At 35.5% G+C, this 19783-nt stretch overlaps 1 protein-coding gene across 1 annotated transcript in view; it reads left to right on the top strand.

The window, feature by feature from the left end:
* Positions 1-19783, top strand: part of PLXDC2 (plexin domain containing 2) — a 459765-nt gene that overhangs the window by 294713 nt on the left and 145269 nt on the right. The window contains exon 6 of the mRNA XM_035021516.1: positions 13454-13576. Coding sequence (XP_034877407.1) covers positions 13454-13576 — 123 coding nt within the window. The remainder of the gene's footprint in view (positions 1-13453; positions 13577-19783) is intronic.

Below are 19783 nucleotides of genomic sequence, written 5' to 3'. Positions count from 1 at the left end.
GGGAGGGCTTTGTATATGGAGCTGTGACATTTGGACCATTCTCATTCTTGAAACCCAATTTATTACTTACATGGCAGGCACTCTGCCAAGCCAACCTGAGCACCGTATACAAAAATGAGTGAATTGACCACCTATTCTTAAAAGCTTATCCAATAAGGAGGTAAAACAAATCCACAATGCAAAATTTTTTGCACTTTTTCCTCAAAGAGAAGTGTCTCTGGAATGACTCTATCTAATGAAATTGGGATTTTTTTATTTTTATTTTTTTGTAAAGCCATTGGCCAGGAGACAAATGGCCACAGCAGAGCTGACAGGATGGTAACAGCCACCTGAGGGGCTATGGTGACCCATGTTCATAGGAGTTTAGCCCCCACCCTTCACAGGCTGGTATGGGGCTGGTGGGGGACCTGTGCTCACCTTCCACTTAAGGTCATCAGTGAGTGGACACTCGTGGGGTTGAGTGATTTTTTTTAGGTTAAGGAGGGTCATCTTTCTTAATAACATATAAAGACTCCTGAGAGGGGATAACATGGTTAAGATTTCACACTGTAGTACATAATAACCCACCAGATTTTTCATTAGAGGTACCTGTACCTCTGAAACAAATAATACATTATATGTTAAAAAAAAAAAAAAAAGAAGATAGCAGGAAGGGAAAAATGAAGGGGGGGAATTGAAGGGGGAGAAGAACCATGAGAGACTATGGACTCTGAGAAACAGACTGAGGGTTCTGGAGGGGAGGGGGGTGGAGGGATGGGTTAGCCTGGTGATGGGTATTAAAGAGGGCACGTTTCATGGAGCACTGGGTGTTATACGCAAACAATGAATCACGGAACACTACATCAAAAACTAATGATGTAATGTATGGTGATTAACATAACATAATAAATTTTTTTTTAAATGAGGGAGGGGCGCCTGGGTGGCTCAGTTGGTTAAGCGACTGCCTTCGGCTCAGGTCATGATCCTGGAGTCCCAGGATCGAGTCCCGCATCGGGCTCCCTGCTCGGCAGGGAGTCTGCTTCTCCCTCTGACCCTCCTCCCTCTCATGCTCTCTGTCTCTCATTCTCTCTCTCTCGCAAATAAATAAAAAATTAAAAAAAAAATTATAAAAAAAAAAGAATTAGCTTTCTCCCTCATTTTAAAAAAAAAAAATTTCTTTTTTAAGATTTAAGCAGGCGCCCCGAGAAAGCTAATTCTTATTAAGTACCTGCCTAGGGTCTCTGACAATGGCAATGTATGAAAAAGGAAATGTTGAAACCTGAACCATGAATCCCAATAAATTTTTTGTCTCCCCGTGCCTTCTGTATCCCCAATTTGTGGGAAGGTTAAGATATTATTCACTTTTATTTAAAAAAATGTAAAGAGGTATTACTTTAGCACGAGTGTCTGATGGAATACCGGCTTGCCCTGGTTTCACTGAGCTTTGGACACATACGTGAGGCGCACTATTATGGCTGGGTTATGTCACCGAGGCCAGATTCAACCTGCAGCCACTCACACATTGAACGGGAACGGCAAATGAACGGCCAAGGAAAGAATTCCTCCCAGCATGGTGAACCTTTTCATTCTCTGCCTTAGCAGACATAAAGTGAAATAAAAAAACTTTATCCCTTCAGCTCTGATTAGTCTGAAGCAGTTATACAAAAGTATATTTGAGATACTCGTTCTTGCTGCTCTTCCACAAAGGCTAACGTATTAGATAAGCAGGTTATCAATTACAGTATGCCTTCCATGCTTTCCCACAGTCCCCTTTGAGAAGCACCTCTTTTCAACCTAAGATAAGGTAGTTCTGTCAGATATAAATGTGAAGGTGTTGGGGGAAAAAAATCTAAAAATCTCTTTAATTTTCCCTGGGAGGCAATAAAATGTTGCAGCTGCACTTGGAAGGTCTTTTTCTACTGGTTGTACCAGTTAGCCTAAGAGGGAATGTTGCATTATTCCTTTCCTCTCTGGGGTTGTCCCAGAGTTGTGGTTCTGTTTTGTGCCTTTTGTTTGCTACATACCCATTTCTGCCTGTTCCCAGTAAATGTTGTTCTGGTTTAAGCCACTGTAAATTGAGAAGCAAATGAGCCACTTTTGTGAATAACATTTCCTACTGCTTTACCTTGATTGGATAATCAGATGTGAAGGTTTAACTGAAGTAAAAATGTTGCGAAAGAAATGGAAAAATGGCATCTCTAATGAGGTAGCAAGAGAAGTAAGGTGTTCAGATACCTGCAGATTAATGGCTTGAGAGAAATTTATCTATATCTTTCTAAGGTGTGGAGAGAATTCTCTAGCAATAAGAAGAAATAGAAAGGAGAAATAACTGGAATTGTTATCCTTCAGCAGTGACATTTCATCTAAATGTTTTACAAAATATTTTTTTGTCTTATAAAATACCTTTGTGATAGCTGTTCTAGTTAGATTCTGAATTATATTTCTTTCATGTTCTACAGATTTCAATTTATCATTTAGATATCTGTCTTAGAATAAGCTTATTGTTTCTGCATTAGAACAACAGGCAATATATAGCTAGTGAAAAAGAAAAAAAAAGATACAATGATTGGAGAGAAAAAACATTCTCATTATTTTCTAATCATATGATTGTCAGTAAATGGAAGCCCCCCAAAATGTACAGACAAATTATTAGAATTAGTTCTGGAGTTGAGTAAGATTGCTGCATATAAAATCAATATGCAAAGACAATTATGTTTCTGAATGCCACCACAAACTGTTAGAAAATATGACTTGAAAATAAAGTTTTCAATAATGATATCATCATGAAAGACTAAGTAAATTGGAATAGATCTAAAAATGACATGCAGGACATTTTTTTTTTATTCTTATGTTAATCCCCATACATTACATCCTTAGTTTTAGATGAAGTGTTCCATGATTCATTGTTTGTGCATAACACCCAGTGCTCCATGCAGAATGTGCCCTCCTCAATACCCACCACCAGGCTAACCCATCCTCCCACCCCCCTCCCCTCCAGAACCCTGTTTGTTTTTCAGAGTCCGTCGTCTCTCATGGTTCGTCTACCCCTCTGATTTCCCCCGCTTCATTCTTCCCCTCCCGCTACCTTCTTCTTCTTCTTTTTTTTTTCTTAACATATATTGCATTATTTGTTTCAGAGGTACAGATCTGAGATTCAACAGTCTTGCACAATTCACAGTGCTTACCAGAGCACATACCCTCCCCAGTGTCTATCACCCAGTCACCCCATCCCTCCCACCCCACCCCCCACTCCAGCAACCCTCAGTTTGTTTCGAACATGCAGGACATTTTAAAAATTAATAAAAAATAGTGTAAGATATCTAGAATTACTAAATAAATATATATACCATATTTAATGGTTGGGAGACTCAAAGTCAAAAGGAGTGAATTCCTCCTAAACTTACTTAAAATTTCAATGCAATTTCAGTCACAATCCAGCACGGTTATTTTACTTGCATGTGCACACGCACGTGTTTGCGTGTATATGTGTGTTGATAAACTAATCCAGAAGTATGTATATGGAAGAGTGAAAGACCAAGGAAAATCACATATTCTTTTTTTTTTTTTGATAGTCACATATTCTTAAAGGAAAATACAGGTAGTTGATTCACCATGCTCTTGATTCACCGTGTCTGATGAACACATAATAATAAAACATTGTGGTTATTGTACAGAAATAAACAAACAGACCAGTGGATTAGAATAAAGAACCCAGGGATACATCACATAGATTTTTGCAAACCAGATTTATGATTAAGTTGATAATGCAGGTCAGTAAGGATGGGATGAAATTTCTAAAAAATGATAATGGGCTATCCCTGTAGAGGAAAAAACACCAATTGACTCATGTTTTATACCCTTCAAAAATAATATTAGGTGGAAGGAATAATGAGATGGATAGATTTATAAAATATTTAGAGAAAAATAAAGAAGAATATATATATATATCATTAGAATAAGGAAGAATATTTTTATAACTTAAGATTAAGGAAACACTGTAAGAATGTGCAAAAAGCAGAAACCATATGTAGTATCCAGAATTTTTTTTGTTTTGGAAAGCTATAAAGCAAGTCCTAGAAATCAATAAGAAAAAGGCAAAGAATTTTTCAGACATTGCACAGAAAGGAAACTTCAATGGCAAATGAGCTTCTGAGAAAAATATTCAATTTCATTATTACTTAGCTGAGTAATGTACCTTAGGGCTGAGTAGTGTAATTAATCAATGTAATCAAATAATTTTAATTAAGTCATGTAAATAAGTGCCACAATACAATATAATTTCACAACTAGCAGATGGGCCAAAGTTGAAAGTGTGAAATACCAAATTTTGATGGAGATATGAAGCTATATATATATATGGTAATGGTAGAGGTGTCAATTGGTGTAACTTCCAGAAACAGTTCAGCATTATCTTGTGAACTTCCACCTGTGCACGCCCTATGATCTAGCCATAAGGCTTCTTAGGTTTATACAACAGAAAATCGATATGTGAACCAGAGCACATGTAGAATTTTTTCATGGTAACACGATTTGTAATGGTAAAAAATTGGAGCAATACAAATGTCCTCAAAAGTTGATTGGATAAATTAGTTGTGGCATTTTTGTATGGTGGAATATGATATAGCAGTGAAAAATTAATGAAACACAGCTACATGTCCAACAGGAATGATTCCCTCATGAATATAGATTAAACAAAAATAAAAACTTTCAGAAAAATACTTACAATACAAGTCAGTTATTGTAAAGTCTAAACACACAAAACTAATCATCTTTAGGGATGTAAGCATATAGTGTGAAAACTATAAAGAAAAGGAAGGAAATGATAAAAAAATGTGTGAAAGTGGTTAGCAGTACATTTTAAAGGTCATATTTGCACTTAATCCTATATCTTTTAGTCTAGATGGTAAATAAACTGATACATGGGTGCTTATTACTTATTCATATATGCATAAGCATAGATTGTATGCATATGTTATGAATTTTATCTTTTAACATTTATCTTTAAAACCATTAATATACATAGTCGTGTATATAAACAAGTAGAAATTAGTTGAGCATCACAAAATATCCATATTTGAAGGTGTATGAATATTTGAATTTGTATTTAAGAATTTTTAAATCTAAACAGCCCTTGTAAAACTCCCAAGGTCAAGGAAAATGCTTTGTTTGTATTTTGATCAAAATAAATGTATTCAAATTTTTTCACAGTAGGATTATAGGAAGTAGAATCTCTTACACTTGAACTAGGATCTAATTTGTGAGATAAATGGTAGTACTAAACACATTCTATTCTTTTTGGCCTCATGACCATATACCAAATGAATGCAAGTAATTCTGTATAATAACTGTGCTGGAAGAATATACATTCTAATGAACTCTCCCCTGAGTCAACACTAGGAAGAGATGACCCTGAAAAAACTTAATTTTTTTGTTTATTTGTTTATTCATTTAGTGTGAGGGTGAGAGTTGCAAAATAAACGTAAGGTATGGATGTAGAAAGAAGGTCTGAGGGCTGCTTTCAATCTCTCACTGCTATCAGTAACTACAGTGTTTCCTAAAATAGACTTCATAAATTTTATGGAAGAATACATAATACTCTTTTAAAAAATGTGAGTCTGGTGGTATTAACCAAGATATTGATGGGTTGGGTGCATTTGGGTCAGAAAAGTGAGTAAAAACATGTCTGAAATGCTTTGAGAGGAAGTAAGCTAACTGGATTATTAACTGAAATTAAGGATTTTATGCTTCAGATTTTAAGATATTCAGTATGCATATCAGTATACCCTAAGACTCTCTCTCTCTGTCTCTCTCTCTCTCTCCCTCAAGAGAGAATAATATAAGAATAACCTAAGGATGCAAAAACTCTGCTACTCCACAACAGGAGTTTCATTTTGCTAATTCAGAGAATACTTGCTTGTTTTCCTTGGCCATGTTTAAAGCCAATTCCTGTCAATATCTCAAGTTAGTTCTTAGCAACCAAGAAGAAAACGCTTAACTGTAGTGATGAGTTCCACTATTTCTCATTACATTATATGTATAATATAACATAATATAATATAACAATATAACATATATTTATAAAATATATAAAACATAAATACATAATATTTATATATATGTATATTCATAAAACCAAATACATAAATTCCCTTACATACATAAATTCCTGTCTTGTCTCAAATAGAGTGAGTTTATCTTTGGGCATCTAATGTTTTGAATATTCAAATTGTAGGGCATATTGAAACTATAAAGTGCAAAGTGTAATATGAATGTACAGTTGAGTCAACACTCTTTTGTTAAGGTTATTTTGTCCCTCTCACTGACAATTCATCTTCCTAAGGGACCAGACTACTAAAACTTCTGGGGAAATGTAGTTGCCATCACAATTTGGAGGCTGTAAAAGGACACACATCTCAAGGAGGTTGGAAGTATCACAATTGGAATCTGACCACGGGGCTGCAGAGATCAAGATCGGTTGAGGAGAGTAATCGGTGTAGCTGCAGAGGGAGCCTCCACAGAAGTCTGATTCTGAAACGATGTCACAGGACAATACAGATGTCCCAAATATATGTGTTGAGGTAGAATTGCAGTTACATGTCTATTGTCTTTCTTCACTACATATAACAGTGTTGTTTAGAAGGGATTAATTTTAACCTAATTTCACAGAAGAAATTGCAACTCAGTGAGAGTAAGAGATGACATGAGATCATACAACTTGTATGAGATGAACTCAAACATAGGCTGGTCCAGTCCACTTTGACTCCTCATGGAGAGAAATGCGTGCACACACATGCACACACACACACATTGCATTGGTGGTCTTTGAGAAAACAAATCTCTTCTACTTCCTTGTAGAGCTTCTCTCTTGTCTAGATATTGAATGGTATTTCTCTTGCACTGAAAGGGGAAAGACAAGGAAGAGATTGTCAGTACATTCAAGACATTTTATGACATGACTTAGAATGATTCTGGTAAAACTTAGGGATGAGATCTCTGAATCTCTAGGAATGTCTAAACAAGGATGGGAAACAAAATCATCTTTAGAAGTATGGAAGTGGCAAAGCATAGTTATAATTTCAAATATGTGGAATAAAATTTGTAAACTGTGGGCTGAATAGGTCATAATTCTGGGCAAGAATTGAAAGGATGTATTCTCCTGTTACATAGTATTTTTACTTTAAATTTACCTGATTTTTAAAGTAAAATATGCAGCACTACAGATTAGTCAGTAAATACAGTAAGGTCTGATGGTGTCGGGAAAAAAAGTTCCCTACCTGAATATCACCTATCTTCATATTTGGCCATCTTGCTTCCAGGGCTGTTTCTGGTCATTTAAAAAATGGATTTCCTTAGGAAAGGATGGGGCAGTTTTTATTATTCTTCGTGGTAATGGGGCACCCTGAGGATGAAGTGAAAGCCACAGTGGGGCATGAGCTCCCCTCTCTAGAGCAAGATGGAACCTGGATGGAAGGGCAGCTGGTAACAGAGCCGTCCTACATAGTTTCCCAAAGGGGTTACTTAGGTTTCAGTAAATGGGCAGAAATTCCAAGGGCAGTTGATATTCATAGGTCAGGAAGCCAACTAGTTGTCTTCTAGAAAGACTGCCCATAGGGAGTAGGGTCCAAGAGACTAGGTGGGACACAAGATAGAGGCTTTGCAAACATGGAGGAGCATACCCCCAAATTAAGCAGACTTCAGATATTGAAGACTAACTCCCAGCTATAACTTGGTGCCACATGCGAGTCTAGCATTTGACAGCAGGATCTCTGAATCCCCAGTCTGGAAACAAAAATGATTCAAAGCAACCCTCCCATTCTCCCCCCACATAGGAGTAAGGCTTTAGAAATATTACCTGGATCGATATGAATAGAGGGAATGAACTTGATTCTCAACCAAACGAGAGCAATCTGTGTTTTCATGAAAAGCCGTGAAGTCCATGCACTACACAACTCCAGGGTATATCATTCACCGTCTGCAGTGTGCATGGACCCATCTCTGGAAATCCTACCTAATATGAAGCATCCGGAGGAGGGTGAGGAAGGGTGCTGTTGACAATTACCACTAGGAATGAACCTGCATTGAGAATAAGTCACATTGATTTATTTGAGAAACAAGATGGAGAAGGCAAGAACCATAGGCTACAATTTGGTTAGCAGTTCAAAAGTCTCTTTTCCTCATCTACACAATTCTGGCTCCTTCTCTTTCCTTCTGGAGTTGGAGAGAGGCACTTTATATGGCCAACATAAATCTCTACATTGGTAATTTCATGAACATAATTTGCAGCCAATAACCAAGTTGTCACTTGTTGCCTTTTTTTTTCTTCCAAGGGTTGGGTTTGTTGTGATTTACAATTCCCTGTGGTGCCTTAAGCCAGTGGAATAAAGGAGTCTATGAGATGTGATGTATTTTAACATATATATTTTCAATTTTTTATTATAGAAAATATATTTGATATATTTTACCTTAACAGCTGGTTGGAATGGTAAAGAGAAAATATTTGGTGAGTGACAATATTATAGGTTACTTCCCAGGAGCCAGTGGTTAGTAAGCTCACGTGAACCTCACAAATGCTATTTTCTTTTTTCTTTCTTAAACCGTCTAGGTTGCATGTACAAACCAATCTCCTCACAGTGAGCTGTGAGATCTGCTAGCAGCCATTTTGTCCAGAGAAAGCCCATGACATGAAACCTGTCATTGTATGGTTGCCACTGGCCAGTGGTTACGTTACCAGATAACTTACCACAACTTAATTTTCAAATTAGCAATTGCTGCCTCATATGGTTTTGTTTAAAAGGCTGACTTCACTACAAACAAGTATTTGTCTGAAAGGGGGTAGTTTATAGCATGTGTCATGATTCATAAAATGGCATTTGTGCAGAATGTAAGCTGAATTATGCTCAGACTTCACTTGTTTGCTTCCAGCAAGTTGTCCACCACAAATACTGAGTGATTTGACAAAATAATAACCACAAACACGACCCAGTGAAATAGGGTGGTGAAAGGGAACAGATCATATATCAAGTTAGTGAGGGGTCAGTAGGAGGAATTGGTGCTCTAAATCCTCATGGAACAAGGACCATAAATTTCAGATCTATTTGATTAGCGTGTAGGGATCATAGTTGGTACGTCCCACAGGGGACAATGGTGACATACACTAGTCATTTGTACTCTCAAGGAGGCTTTTAACTATCAATGTTCAATGCCCTACAGGCATATACATTAGTTCCAACCTTTCCTCGGGGTCAAAAATATCAACTGAAAGATGAGGAAATAAAATATTTCATGTAGCCCTCTACACATTAAAGTTTCATAGAATGTTTCACAGGCAATTATAGCCTTTACTACTATGACATATTCAGTTAAATGAAACAACCATTTGCAGCCAATAGGATGTTAATATTTTTACAAGGTGCTTACTCCATTTGGAGTGTAAGGGAAGGGAACCTATCTCAAATGTAGAACTTTAGGCATTAAGGCTTTTAGTTCTCTGTTGCCCTGTAGTTAGAGTCAGTGGTGTGCCTTAATCCAAACTAGAATAATTCAAAGAAACCCATATCATACCATTTGGGTGTGAAGCACAATTTTGAAGTCACATCAACATCCCAGTTTAAGTCCAATCAACTAGTATACATTAGACACAAAAAGACCTCAAGAGGTAAACATTAGAGGGAATTTAATTGATTACTTGTTTTCTGCAAATTTTTATCTTAAGTGCTTTTCATGTATCAACTCATTCAACCATCACAACAGCCCAATGATTACTCCCCCATTTAACAGATTAGGGAACTGAGGCACAAAGATGTCAAGTAACTTAGTCACACCACTAGGATGTCATTTGCTTGTATCATTAAATAAATTCTGTAATCATATGTCATTCACCTACCTATTTAAGTCTCATTTGTGGATTGCAATAGAGGTATCAAATGTAAACCTATCTCTAGAATTTGCCAATTAAACGAACAGAGGCCAAAATAGGATTTGAGGTGACTACAACTGTACTCTAAAGTATAGGTGTTGGAATTTTCACAGAGAAAACAGGTTGTTTCTTCCTCAAACTCCTTTTTAATAAGAAGCGTGTGGTGATCAAAGGGGATATTTTATGATTAGCCCTTCACATGGCTACAAACAAGTTTGAAAAAAATAATAAAAATATTTTGCTTGAACTACTCCAAAATGTGAACAATCAGAAAAATGAAATAATGTATTTTTCTCTGCAACTAAGCATGCCCCCAAAAAACTAGAGAAAAGAAGTACATGTCTGAATGGGATGGCGGCAGCTCCAGGTGCCTTTGAAGCTTTGGAAAAGTTTTGTTCCACAAAAGGACTCTTAAATTTGCATAGCAGGTTCTTATTCAACACCTAGTCACACTTGGCTGCTGTCAGCAGGCCTGTAAGGTTTCTTTCTCACTCAGTTATTAGCTGCCGCTGACGTGACATTTTCAAAATTTAGAAATGTAATGAGATTTAAGTGGAACCCATCCCTGTGAAGCATTTCACTCCTTGGTCACCAAGAAGTAGGACTTGGCTTGCAACGTGGCTAAGGAAAACAAGCAAGTGTTCTCAGAATTCAACTCATGTTGTGGAGTAAGTGGGGTTTTTCGCCTCCTTGGGTGACTTTTCACATTGTTCTTAGTGGTGGCTGCGGTAATAGTGATAACAGACGAAGAATGGGGCAGACATGTTTGCAGTCATGGTGGCCGTACCTGGTTATAGTAGCTGTAGCAACTGTACTACTCACAGGAACAGCAACAATCATTTATTTTAATGTTACAATAATAGAAAAATCAAGAATTATAGTTATAGTTTTTATATATTAACAGATTCTTCCATATTTTTAATTATTTCTATATGAACAGTCTGAGACTTCACCTTCGAAATGTGGGAAATTACGGTTCCGGAAAACTTTTTCCTGATGAAAGGAAGCAGCAGTTAAGGATTTGCATGATTTGAAAGCTGAGTTACAGAGAATGGAGAATAATTTTTTGCCAAATCTATATAGAAACATTCAGGGATAAAAAATATATATGTATCTTTCTTTTTTTAAGAATTAACAGTAAGAATTGGCTATCTGAAATCATTGCCCTGCATTTTGCAACTGTTTTCCTGGGAATTGCAGCTGCTTTTCTTAGACTTGCTTTGGAAAGTTAATTTTGTATTGATTTGCAGTTATCATACTGCCTTGAATTACAGCCCCCTTCTTTAAATTAAGTGAAGTTTCTTCCATTAGTACATGGAGAATATAGAATAGGGAACTAACTATCCAGAGCCACTGTCCCTTACAGAACATTCTCAGAGTATAATTTAATCTTTTCTTTATAGAATTTTTGTATCCACCTTAATGGTGAAATTACAAAGGCATGCGGGTGAGGATAGGGGAAAAAAATAAATCATATGTCCTGAAAAATAGTTACTCTTCATCTTGATAATTTTAGGGATGTGATATTGGCTTTGAACATTGATGGTGACTCTGAAAATTTACAGGGAAATAAAACAGAAGCAATGACTGTATTACCATATCTTAATATCTTTTAGTACACTTGAGCTATGTGAAACTGCAAATGTACAAAATTCTGCTCAAGACAGGGAATTTATTTGAAAGATATTATTTGGCATTTGAGAAACAAGAAATAATCAATGATTAAAATACATGGTAGAGGGGCGCCTGGGTGGCTCAGTCGGTTAAGCAGCTGCCTTCGGCTCAGGTCATGATCCCAGGGTCCTGGGATCGAGTCCCGCATCGGGCTCCCTGCTCTGCGGGGAGCCTGCTTCTCCCTCTCCCTCTGCCTGCCACTCTGCCTACTTGTGTTCTCTCTCTATCTCTCTGTCAAATAAATAAATAAAATCTTTGAAAAAAAAAAATACATGGTAGAGATTTCGCTAGTTAAAAAATATATTTTTAAAGGTAAATAGCTAAAATTCAGTTATGCCCTTGATGAAAACTGTAAAGGAAGTCAAAGGAAAGAAGACATTGCGAGAAAGACAAATTAATTTCAAAATAAATAACTGCAGATTTAAATTTCTAATAACTTACCTAGAAATTATAACTGAAAATTTGAAATGATACAAAAACCACAATACACCAATGAAAACTTTATTCAGACCATGAAGTAAGGTAACAGAAGCTTTAACACAATTTTGTGTTTTTTTAAGTATCGCTTGTTTTATTCATTAATTCTTATGAAAATAGAAAAATGATCTACAGTAGTCCCAGCTGTCTAGTTAACCTGTGATTGCCTAAACATTACATTACAATTGCATTATCACAAATAATTTGCTTTGGGTTTTATTTTATAATATCTTATGTGTGTGTGCCTACTTACATATATGTTCTTAATTGTGCATTTCTTAGATTAATATTAATATTAATATTCCCTGAGCTGACTCTCCTTTTAGGAAGCTAAAGACCTTAGAGGCAAGAAGCCAATATAGGATTAATAATTTGTCATGAATAATCCACAAAATAAATAAGGCCAGTGTGGATAATTGGAAGTGGACAGGGTTGTAACATAGGAGCTATTGAAAGTTAATTCAATACGAAGTTCTTCATAGTTAATTCTCTCTCAGTACCCAACTACTAGAACAGGCTGTAATTGATCACACTCTAAATAGAGAGGCATTTGCGCATTATCAATGTTTTACCATTTAACTGCAACATGTAATATCTTTCTTCTTGATAAAGTGCTAGTATTATTAAAACTCAGAAATGTGCAAGTCTTTTCATGGGTGTTTAACATCCTTTCAACTTTGAAAGTAAGGTCCAGAACATTTTGTGCATCTTAGTGTTAAAGATATCCATGTGCAGTTTATAAAATGTCCCAAACTGAGATTATAGTTTGAGAAATGCAATTAAACTTCATGAAAATTCAATTAAACATCATGAAAATTCATTCACTTGTAAAAAGGACTTGCATGTTCAGCTAGTGTTAAACTAACAAGAGATTAATAATGGCAGATTGAGGGGCACCTGGGTGCCTCAGTTGGTTAAGCAACTGCCTTCGGCTCAGGTCATGATCCTGGAGTCTCTGGATCGAGTCCCGCATCGGGCTCTCTGCTCGGCAGGGAGTCTGCTTCTCCCTCTGACCCTCCCCCCTCTCATGTGCTCTCTCTCATTCTCTCTCTCTCAAATAAATAAAATCTTAAAAAAAAATAATGGCAGATTGAATATTTGAATTACTTACCTACTGTATTAACCATTTTAGCCTAATGATCTCTTCCAGAAAAGTCACTTTTCCCACAATTAAAATTGTACATATTCTAGATTTCTGCTTTACCAGTCTGCAAGGTACTACAACATTATGAGACTTTGTTATATAATCCACACCTATTATTGATCAGACATTAAGACATTAATTATGTTCCTTTTTTTTTTTAGCTACTGTGATATTTTACTTTCAAAATATGACTGCAATTAAGTTTGGAGGTAAAATTTTATCTGGGCTTTTCCTTAACATATTTCCTGTTTTTGCAATGACAGGTTTCATATACACTGGAGAAGTTGTACATCGAATGCTTACGGCCACACAGTACATAGCGCCTTTAATGGCAAATTTCGATCCCAGTGTATCCAGAAATTCAACAGTCAGATATTTTGATAATGGTATGTATCGATTAGCCTATTCTTTACTGAATGTGTACTTTTAAACATTGATTATCAGATTCATATCAATCTCTTGTTAACCTGGAGGGTTTTTTGGGGGGTAAACTGGATTATAAAGTGCTTGATGCAAAAGTCTTACGATGACAATGTTATACTGTAACTGTTAATATGTGGATTGAACTGTATGGTCAAAAGTCATTTATTCATTCATTCACTTGTTCATTCAACAAATGTTTATTAACACCTGTTAGGCGTTATAGTAAATGAGTTGCTATAAAATAGGACACCTCAAACAAAGCAGATAAATTTGATGCTATTTACAGTAAGTCCTTACTATTAAAAAAATTAAATAAGGATAATTTGTTATCTTCAAATAGAGGCAAGTGGCATAATATATTGATACTAAATTTCCAAGACTTATGAACCACATATACCATAAGATGAACACACCTTTTAAAAAATAAGGTAGTGGATAGTTAAAATGCACTTATGAAAATCAAGTTCTCCTGACTTTAAAATAGGAAATAGAGCCTACCAAGGTTTATCAAGTACACTGACAACAATCTATCCCTACTATTTCTTTTGGGGACATATAAAATAGAAAAAACCTGGACTATATCACTAAATGCTATTCAAATCTAAGTAAAAAAATTAAGGTTCTGAAGACATATGTGGATTTTCATGTCTGTATCTTATGGAAGGCTGTAACTTTGGTAGGGAAAATAGGAAAAGAAAAGTTTGTTTTGGAAAAGTAAAGATAGAAATTCCTGTACTCTGTAATACAAAAATAGTATTTATTTGCCCAAATGACAATTTCATCTTTTAAAATAATGGAACTATTTGGTGTGAACAGAGTTATTTCTACTCTTATCTCAAAGACGGAGGAGGAAATTTACTAGTGGGTAGTATAGACTTAATAGTGACAGTAGTGTTGGGGAAATGTGATCATTTTGCTAAAAGTAATCTTCTGACCAGTGTGATGAAGCCATTTTACAGGTCAAAATAACAAATGAAAAAGGAAGCTAAATATAGTTAGATATACACTCTGAGAAACACATTTCAACTTGAATAACACTAAAGTATGTTCCAGTATTAGGTAACTCCAAATGTTAGCCATAATAATTACCTTCTCCTGTTATTTTAAGAACTATTATACTCTATTCTCCCTTTAAAAAAAAAATTAATGAGGTGCTAATGCCAAGGATGTATGAATAGATTGTAAGGATACTTGGGGCAGAACTACAGCCAGAAACTTATCTGAAGCTTATTCCATGACCCTTCTGACAGAATCACCTTTGTAAATAGTAAATGATTTGATGAAAGTTGATTCTTTCCCAAGCTCTGTCAATTATTGGCGATGTTGGAGACATTCACTCATGGGCACAGGATTCTAATGATGGAGTTTTCGTAATATTAGCAGCTAAATCATAAAGCATAATAAGTAAGTCTCTCGTCTCTCCCTCCATATACTCTCTTGTGTACCACCTTCCTAGGTAGCTCTTAATATTTGAATTTTACTTTTGTTTGAGTGATTTTTAAAAATTAATGTATGCCACTCCAACTGGACACTAAATTCTTTGAAAACAAGGACTGTGACTATAATAAATCATTTTATCTTCACTACCTGACACAGGAAGTCAGTACACAGTAGGACTCCCATAATTATTCAGTGAGGGAACAAATTTTTAAAAATTAAATATGTAGGATATTTTTTTAATTCTGAGAATCATAAAAATACTCAAGAGTTAATGTATTTTACTTTATTGAAATATCTTCTGTGTAATGACCAGTGGGAGTACTGAGTTCCCACAATATGACAATGAAAACTGTAATTTATTGTTTGTGTTTTATTAAATGAATGAAACACTTTTGAATATTGTAAAGGTACTCAAAAAGTCCTTTTATACAGTAGCAACTTACTGAAATATTTCCAATTTTGATTAGTTAGGATCACTGAAAGAATGCTTAAGGATGGGAAACTCAACATTTTAGGAAAACAAAATTTCTCTAAAAGAGACCAGAGCAGTTCAGAAAATTTCTTCTAATATATTTCTGTAAACATTAAAACACTAGATTTTAAAAATGAGATGATGCTTCCATATGTCGTAGGTAGCATAGATGTTGACTGAAATCTTTGTGAGCCACAGAATAGTAATGTTCGAAAACTAGAAAAGTTATAAAACACTTTATAGAAAAATAATTTGATGGTTTAGAATTGCAAATTAAAAAGTATAATTCTTACTAATGATCAGAAGTCTGGGCAGAGAATCAGAAAACTGAGAGTTGACGGTGACATGAAGTGGCACGAGTTCCTCCTACTTGCCTGTTTTCATTTTGGAAATGAAAAACTGGCATCCATTACTGATGAGATAACTTGATTAGGGTTCAATAAACACTGCAGGGATGCTCAATTCCAAGTGCTCAGTTCCAATAAGCACATAGGATGGTGTAGCAAGTCATGTGGCCTGATATATGAGCTTAAATAACAACTTCATCTTTGAGATAAGGAGCAGTGTCACTAGATTTTGAGCTGATAGTGAAAGAAAAGGTATAGGATTTTCAGCCCCTAAGCCAGGAGATGGGCCATGCTAAAGCAGCTCTTTAGAAATGTAAATTCCAGTCTTAAACTCATGGTTTTCTTTTGGCAGTATGTACTCTTACATCATTAATTGTCCAAAGAAAGTGCCTTCCTGGTTTACTTACCCAGTTGCTCCCTGTATTAGACACTACCTAGAGAACAGAGGTGAATTAGGGGCTACATAGAGAAATATAAGATTTATCTCCAAAAGCCACTCCTACCATCCTGTAGATCATAAAGTTTTAGATTTCAGTAACTTTTAATATAAGATGAAACTTGAAATACTGGTTATTTGACAAAACAGTATAGAGATATGTAGCTTTAAATTTAATAACATTTACACTTAAATAATCTTTCAGTTATGAATGAGCCACTTAGTATGTATGTAGAACCATTTAAATTAACCAATGTTGGGAGAGCCATGATGACACTACTAAACATAAAACTTGCAAACTTATTGTTATTTTAAAAAGCCTGCTGATGATAATATATTAAGATTATCTTCATCCGAATTTGCGTGAAAAACATTTAATTACTCAATTATGTAGACCTTGCTTTGCAAAGAATTTGAGGTAATTATATTTTCTCGTATTTCATGCAGAAATCCCTAGAAAGTAAGAATTATTCTGCCCTCCTCCACCATGTTGTAGGAGAACAAACAGGTTCATGAAGGTTGTGTCCAAGGCCATGTGAACAGCAGTAGAGACAGAACAGAGGCTAGGTCTTCTGCCCTCCAATTCCATGTTTCTCTGTACCATCAAAGTGCCTCATAGAAATTAGTGAATAAAGAAGAGGCTAGAGCTTGAGAGTTGCAGACATGCATGAAGGAAAAAGAGAATGCTGTTCAGAGGCATTTCCTGATCAGAAACCCCTGTACTTCTATGCTTATGGGAAGTTTCCTGCCTATTATTATCCTCTTGCCTTTCTAATATTTAAAAAATGGTAGTATAAATACATAGATGCCCATAAAAAGGAGAGACTTGGGTTTTCACTTGTTGCAAGGGTATGTGTTAGGTGTTCCCTATGATTAAAAGCACCAAGAAAAGATTCAAAAAAATTTTTTCTGACATCTAAATTTTTACTGCAAAGAAACAAACACATTCCTATATTAAAGTGTACAAGGTGATAATCTGATATAGTTATACATTGAAACAGGATCCCCAACACGAAGTTAATTAACACATTCATCATTTCACATATTTACCTTTTTTTTCAGGTTAAGAACACTTGTTTTACTCTCAGAAAATTTCAATTAGACAATATAGTATTAGAAGCTATAGTCACCAGGTTATATATTACATCCTCAGACCTTATTTGTAGTGCAAATGAAAGATTGTGTGCTTTTACCACCCTCTTCCTATTTTCTTCATTCCCTAGTTCCTGGCAACCAATACTCTAAAATCTGTTTCTATGAGTTCAACTGTGTTGTGTTTTGTTTTTAGGTCCCACATATAAGTGATAGTATGCAGTTTTTCCTTTTCTCTGTTTTGCTTATTTCTTTCTTTTTATTATTATTATTATGTTATGTTAATCACCATACATTACATCACTAGTTTTTGATGTAGTGTTCCATGATTCATTGTTTGCGTATAACACCCAGTGTTCCATGCAGAACGTGCCCTCTTTAATACCCATCACCAGGCTAACCCATCCCCCCACACCCCCTCCCATCTAGAATCCTCAGTTTGTTTCTCAGAGTCCATAGTCTCTCCAGGTTTGTCTCCCCTTCCGATTTCCCCCCCTTCATTCTTCCCCTCCTGCTATCTTCTTCTTCTTCTTCTTTTTTTAACATATAATGTATTATTTGTTTCAGAGGTACAGGTCTGTGATTCATCAGTCTTACACAATTCACAGCGCTCATCATAGCACATACCCTCCCCAATGTCTATCACCCAGCCACCCCATCCCTCCCACCCCCCACCACTTAGCGTAATGCCCTTCAATTCATTTATGTGGTCACAGAGGCACAATTTCACTCTTTTTGCAGGCTGAATAATATTCCAGTGTGTGTGTTCTTTATCCATTCATCTGCAGATGAACACTTAAGTTGTTTCCATATTTGGCTAGTATGGATAATGCTGCAATGAACAAGAAAGTACAGAGATCTCTTTGAGAAATGATTTTGTTTCCTTTGGTATATACCCTGAAGTGGGACTTCTAGATCATACTGTAGTTCTGTTTTTAGTTTCTTGAGGAACCTCCATACTGTTTTCCATAGTGACTGTGACAGTTTACACTTCCAACAGACTACATGGTTTTCTTGTTCTCCACATGCTCGCCAACATTTGTTATCTCTTCTCTTTTTGATAATAGACATCATAACAGGTGTGAGGTGTTATCTCATTGTGCTTTTGATTTGTATTTCCCTCAAGACTAGTATTGTTGAACACCTTTTCATATACCTGTTAGCCATGTGTATATCACCTTTAGAAAAGTGGCTATTTAGGTCCCTTTCCCATTTTTTGTTTGTTTGCTATTTAGTTATATCAGTTCCTTGCATATTTTGGATATTACCATGTTATGGGATATGTGGTCTACAAATATTTTTTTCCCCATTCCATAGGCTGCCTTTTCATTTTCTTGGTTTCCTTTGCTGTGCAGAAGATTTTTTGTTTGACATAGTCCACCTTGTTGTTTTTGTTCTTGCTGCCTTTCCTTTTGGTGTTAAATCCAAAAACATCATTACTGAGACATATCGAGGAGCTTACCCTCTGTGTTTTCTTCTAGGACTTTTGCGGTTGCAGGTCTTATCAAGCCTTTAATCCATTTTGAGTTGATTTTTGTATACAGTGATTTAGGGGTTCAGTTTCACTTTTTTGAGTGTGGTTCTCCACTTTTCCAAGCACAATTTATTGAAGAGACTGTCCTTTCTCCATTGTGTATTCTTGGCTTCTTTATTGAAAATTAATTAACCACATAAGAACACGTTTATTTCTGGGCTCTCTGTTATGTTCCATTAATCTAGGTGTCTGTTGTTATGCCAGTACCATACTGTTTTGATTACTAAAGTTTTGTAATACTTTGAAATCAGAAAGTGTGATGCTGCCAGTTTTGCTTTTCTTTTTCAAAATTGCTTAGCTATTTGGAGTCTTTTGTGCCTCCATACAAATTTTAGGATTCTGTTTTATATCTGCGAAAAATGTCATCAGAATTTTTGTAAGGATTGCATTGAATCTGTAGATTGCTTTGGGTGGTATGACATTTTAACAATATTAATTCTTCCAGTCCATGAATATGGAATATTTTTACATTATTTGTGTCTCCTTAATTTCTATCATCAATATCTTATAGTTTTCAACATACAGATCTTTCATCTTCCTGTTTAAATGTATTCCTAGGTATTTTATTGTCTTTGAAGCCATTATAAGCAACACTCTTTTCTTTTTTTTTCTTTTAATAGCATTTACTTTATTTGCATTTTTTTGTTTAATTTTTTGTATTTTATTATGTATGTTACTCACCATACATTACATCATTAGTTTTTGATGTAGTGTTCCATGATTCATTGTTTGCATATAAACACCCAGTGCTCCGTTCAGTACGTGCCCTCTTTAATACCCATCACCAGGCTAACCCATCCCCTCTTCCCTCTCCTAAAATAGAAATATTTTATGCCATCTTCAAACAGA

This window comes from Mirounga leonina, unplaced genomic scaffold, assembly GCF_011800145.1.
Source record: "Mirounga leonina isolate KUSES-001 unplaced genomic scaffold, KU_Mleo_1.0 Mir_175, whole genome shotgun sequence".
NCBI classification, from domain to species: Eukaryota; Metazoa; Chordata; class Mammalia; order Carnivora; family Phocidae; genus Mirounga; species Mirounga leonina.
Note: the sequence above shows the minus strand (reverse complement) of the source record. Positions and strands in the feature narration are given on the sequence as shown.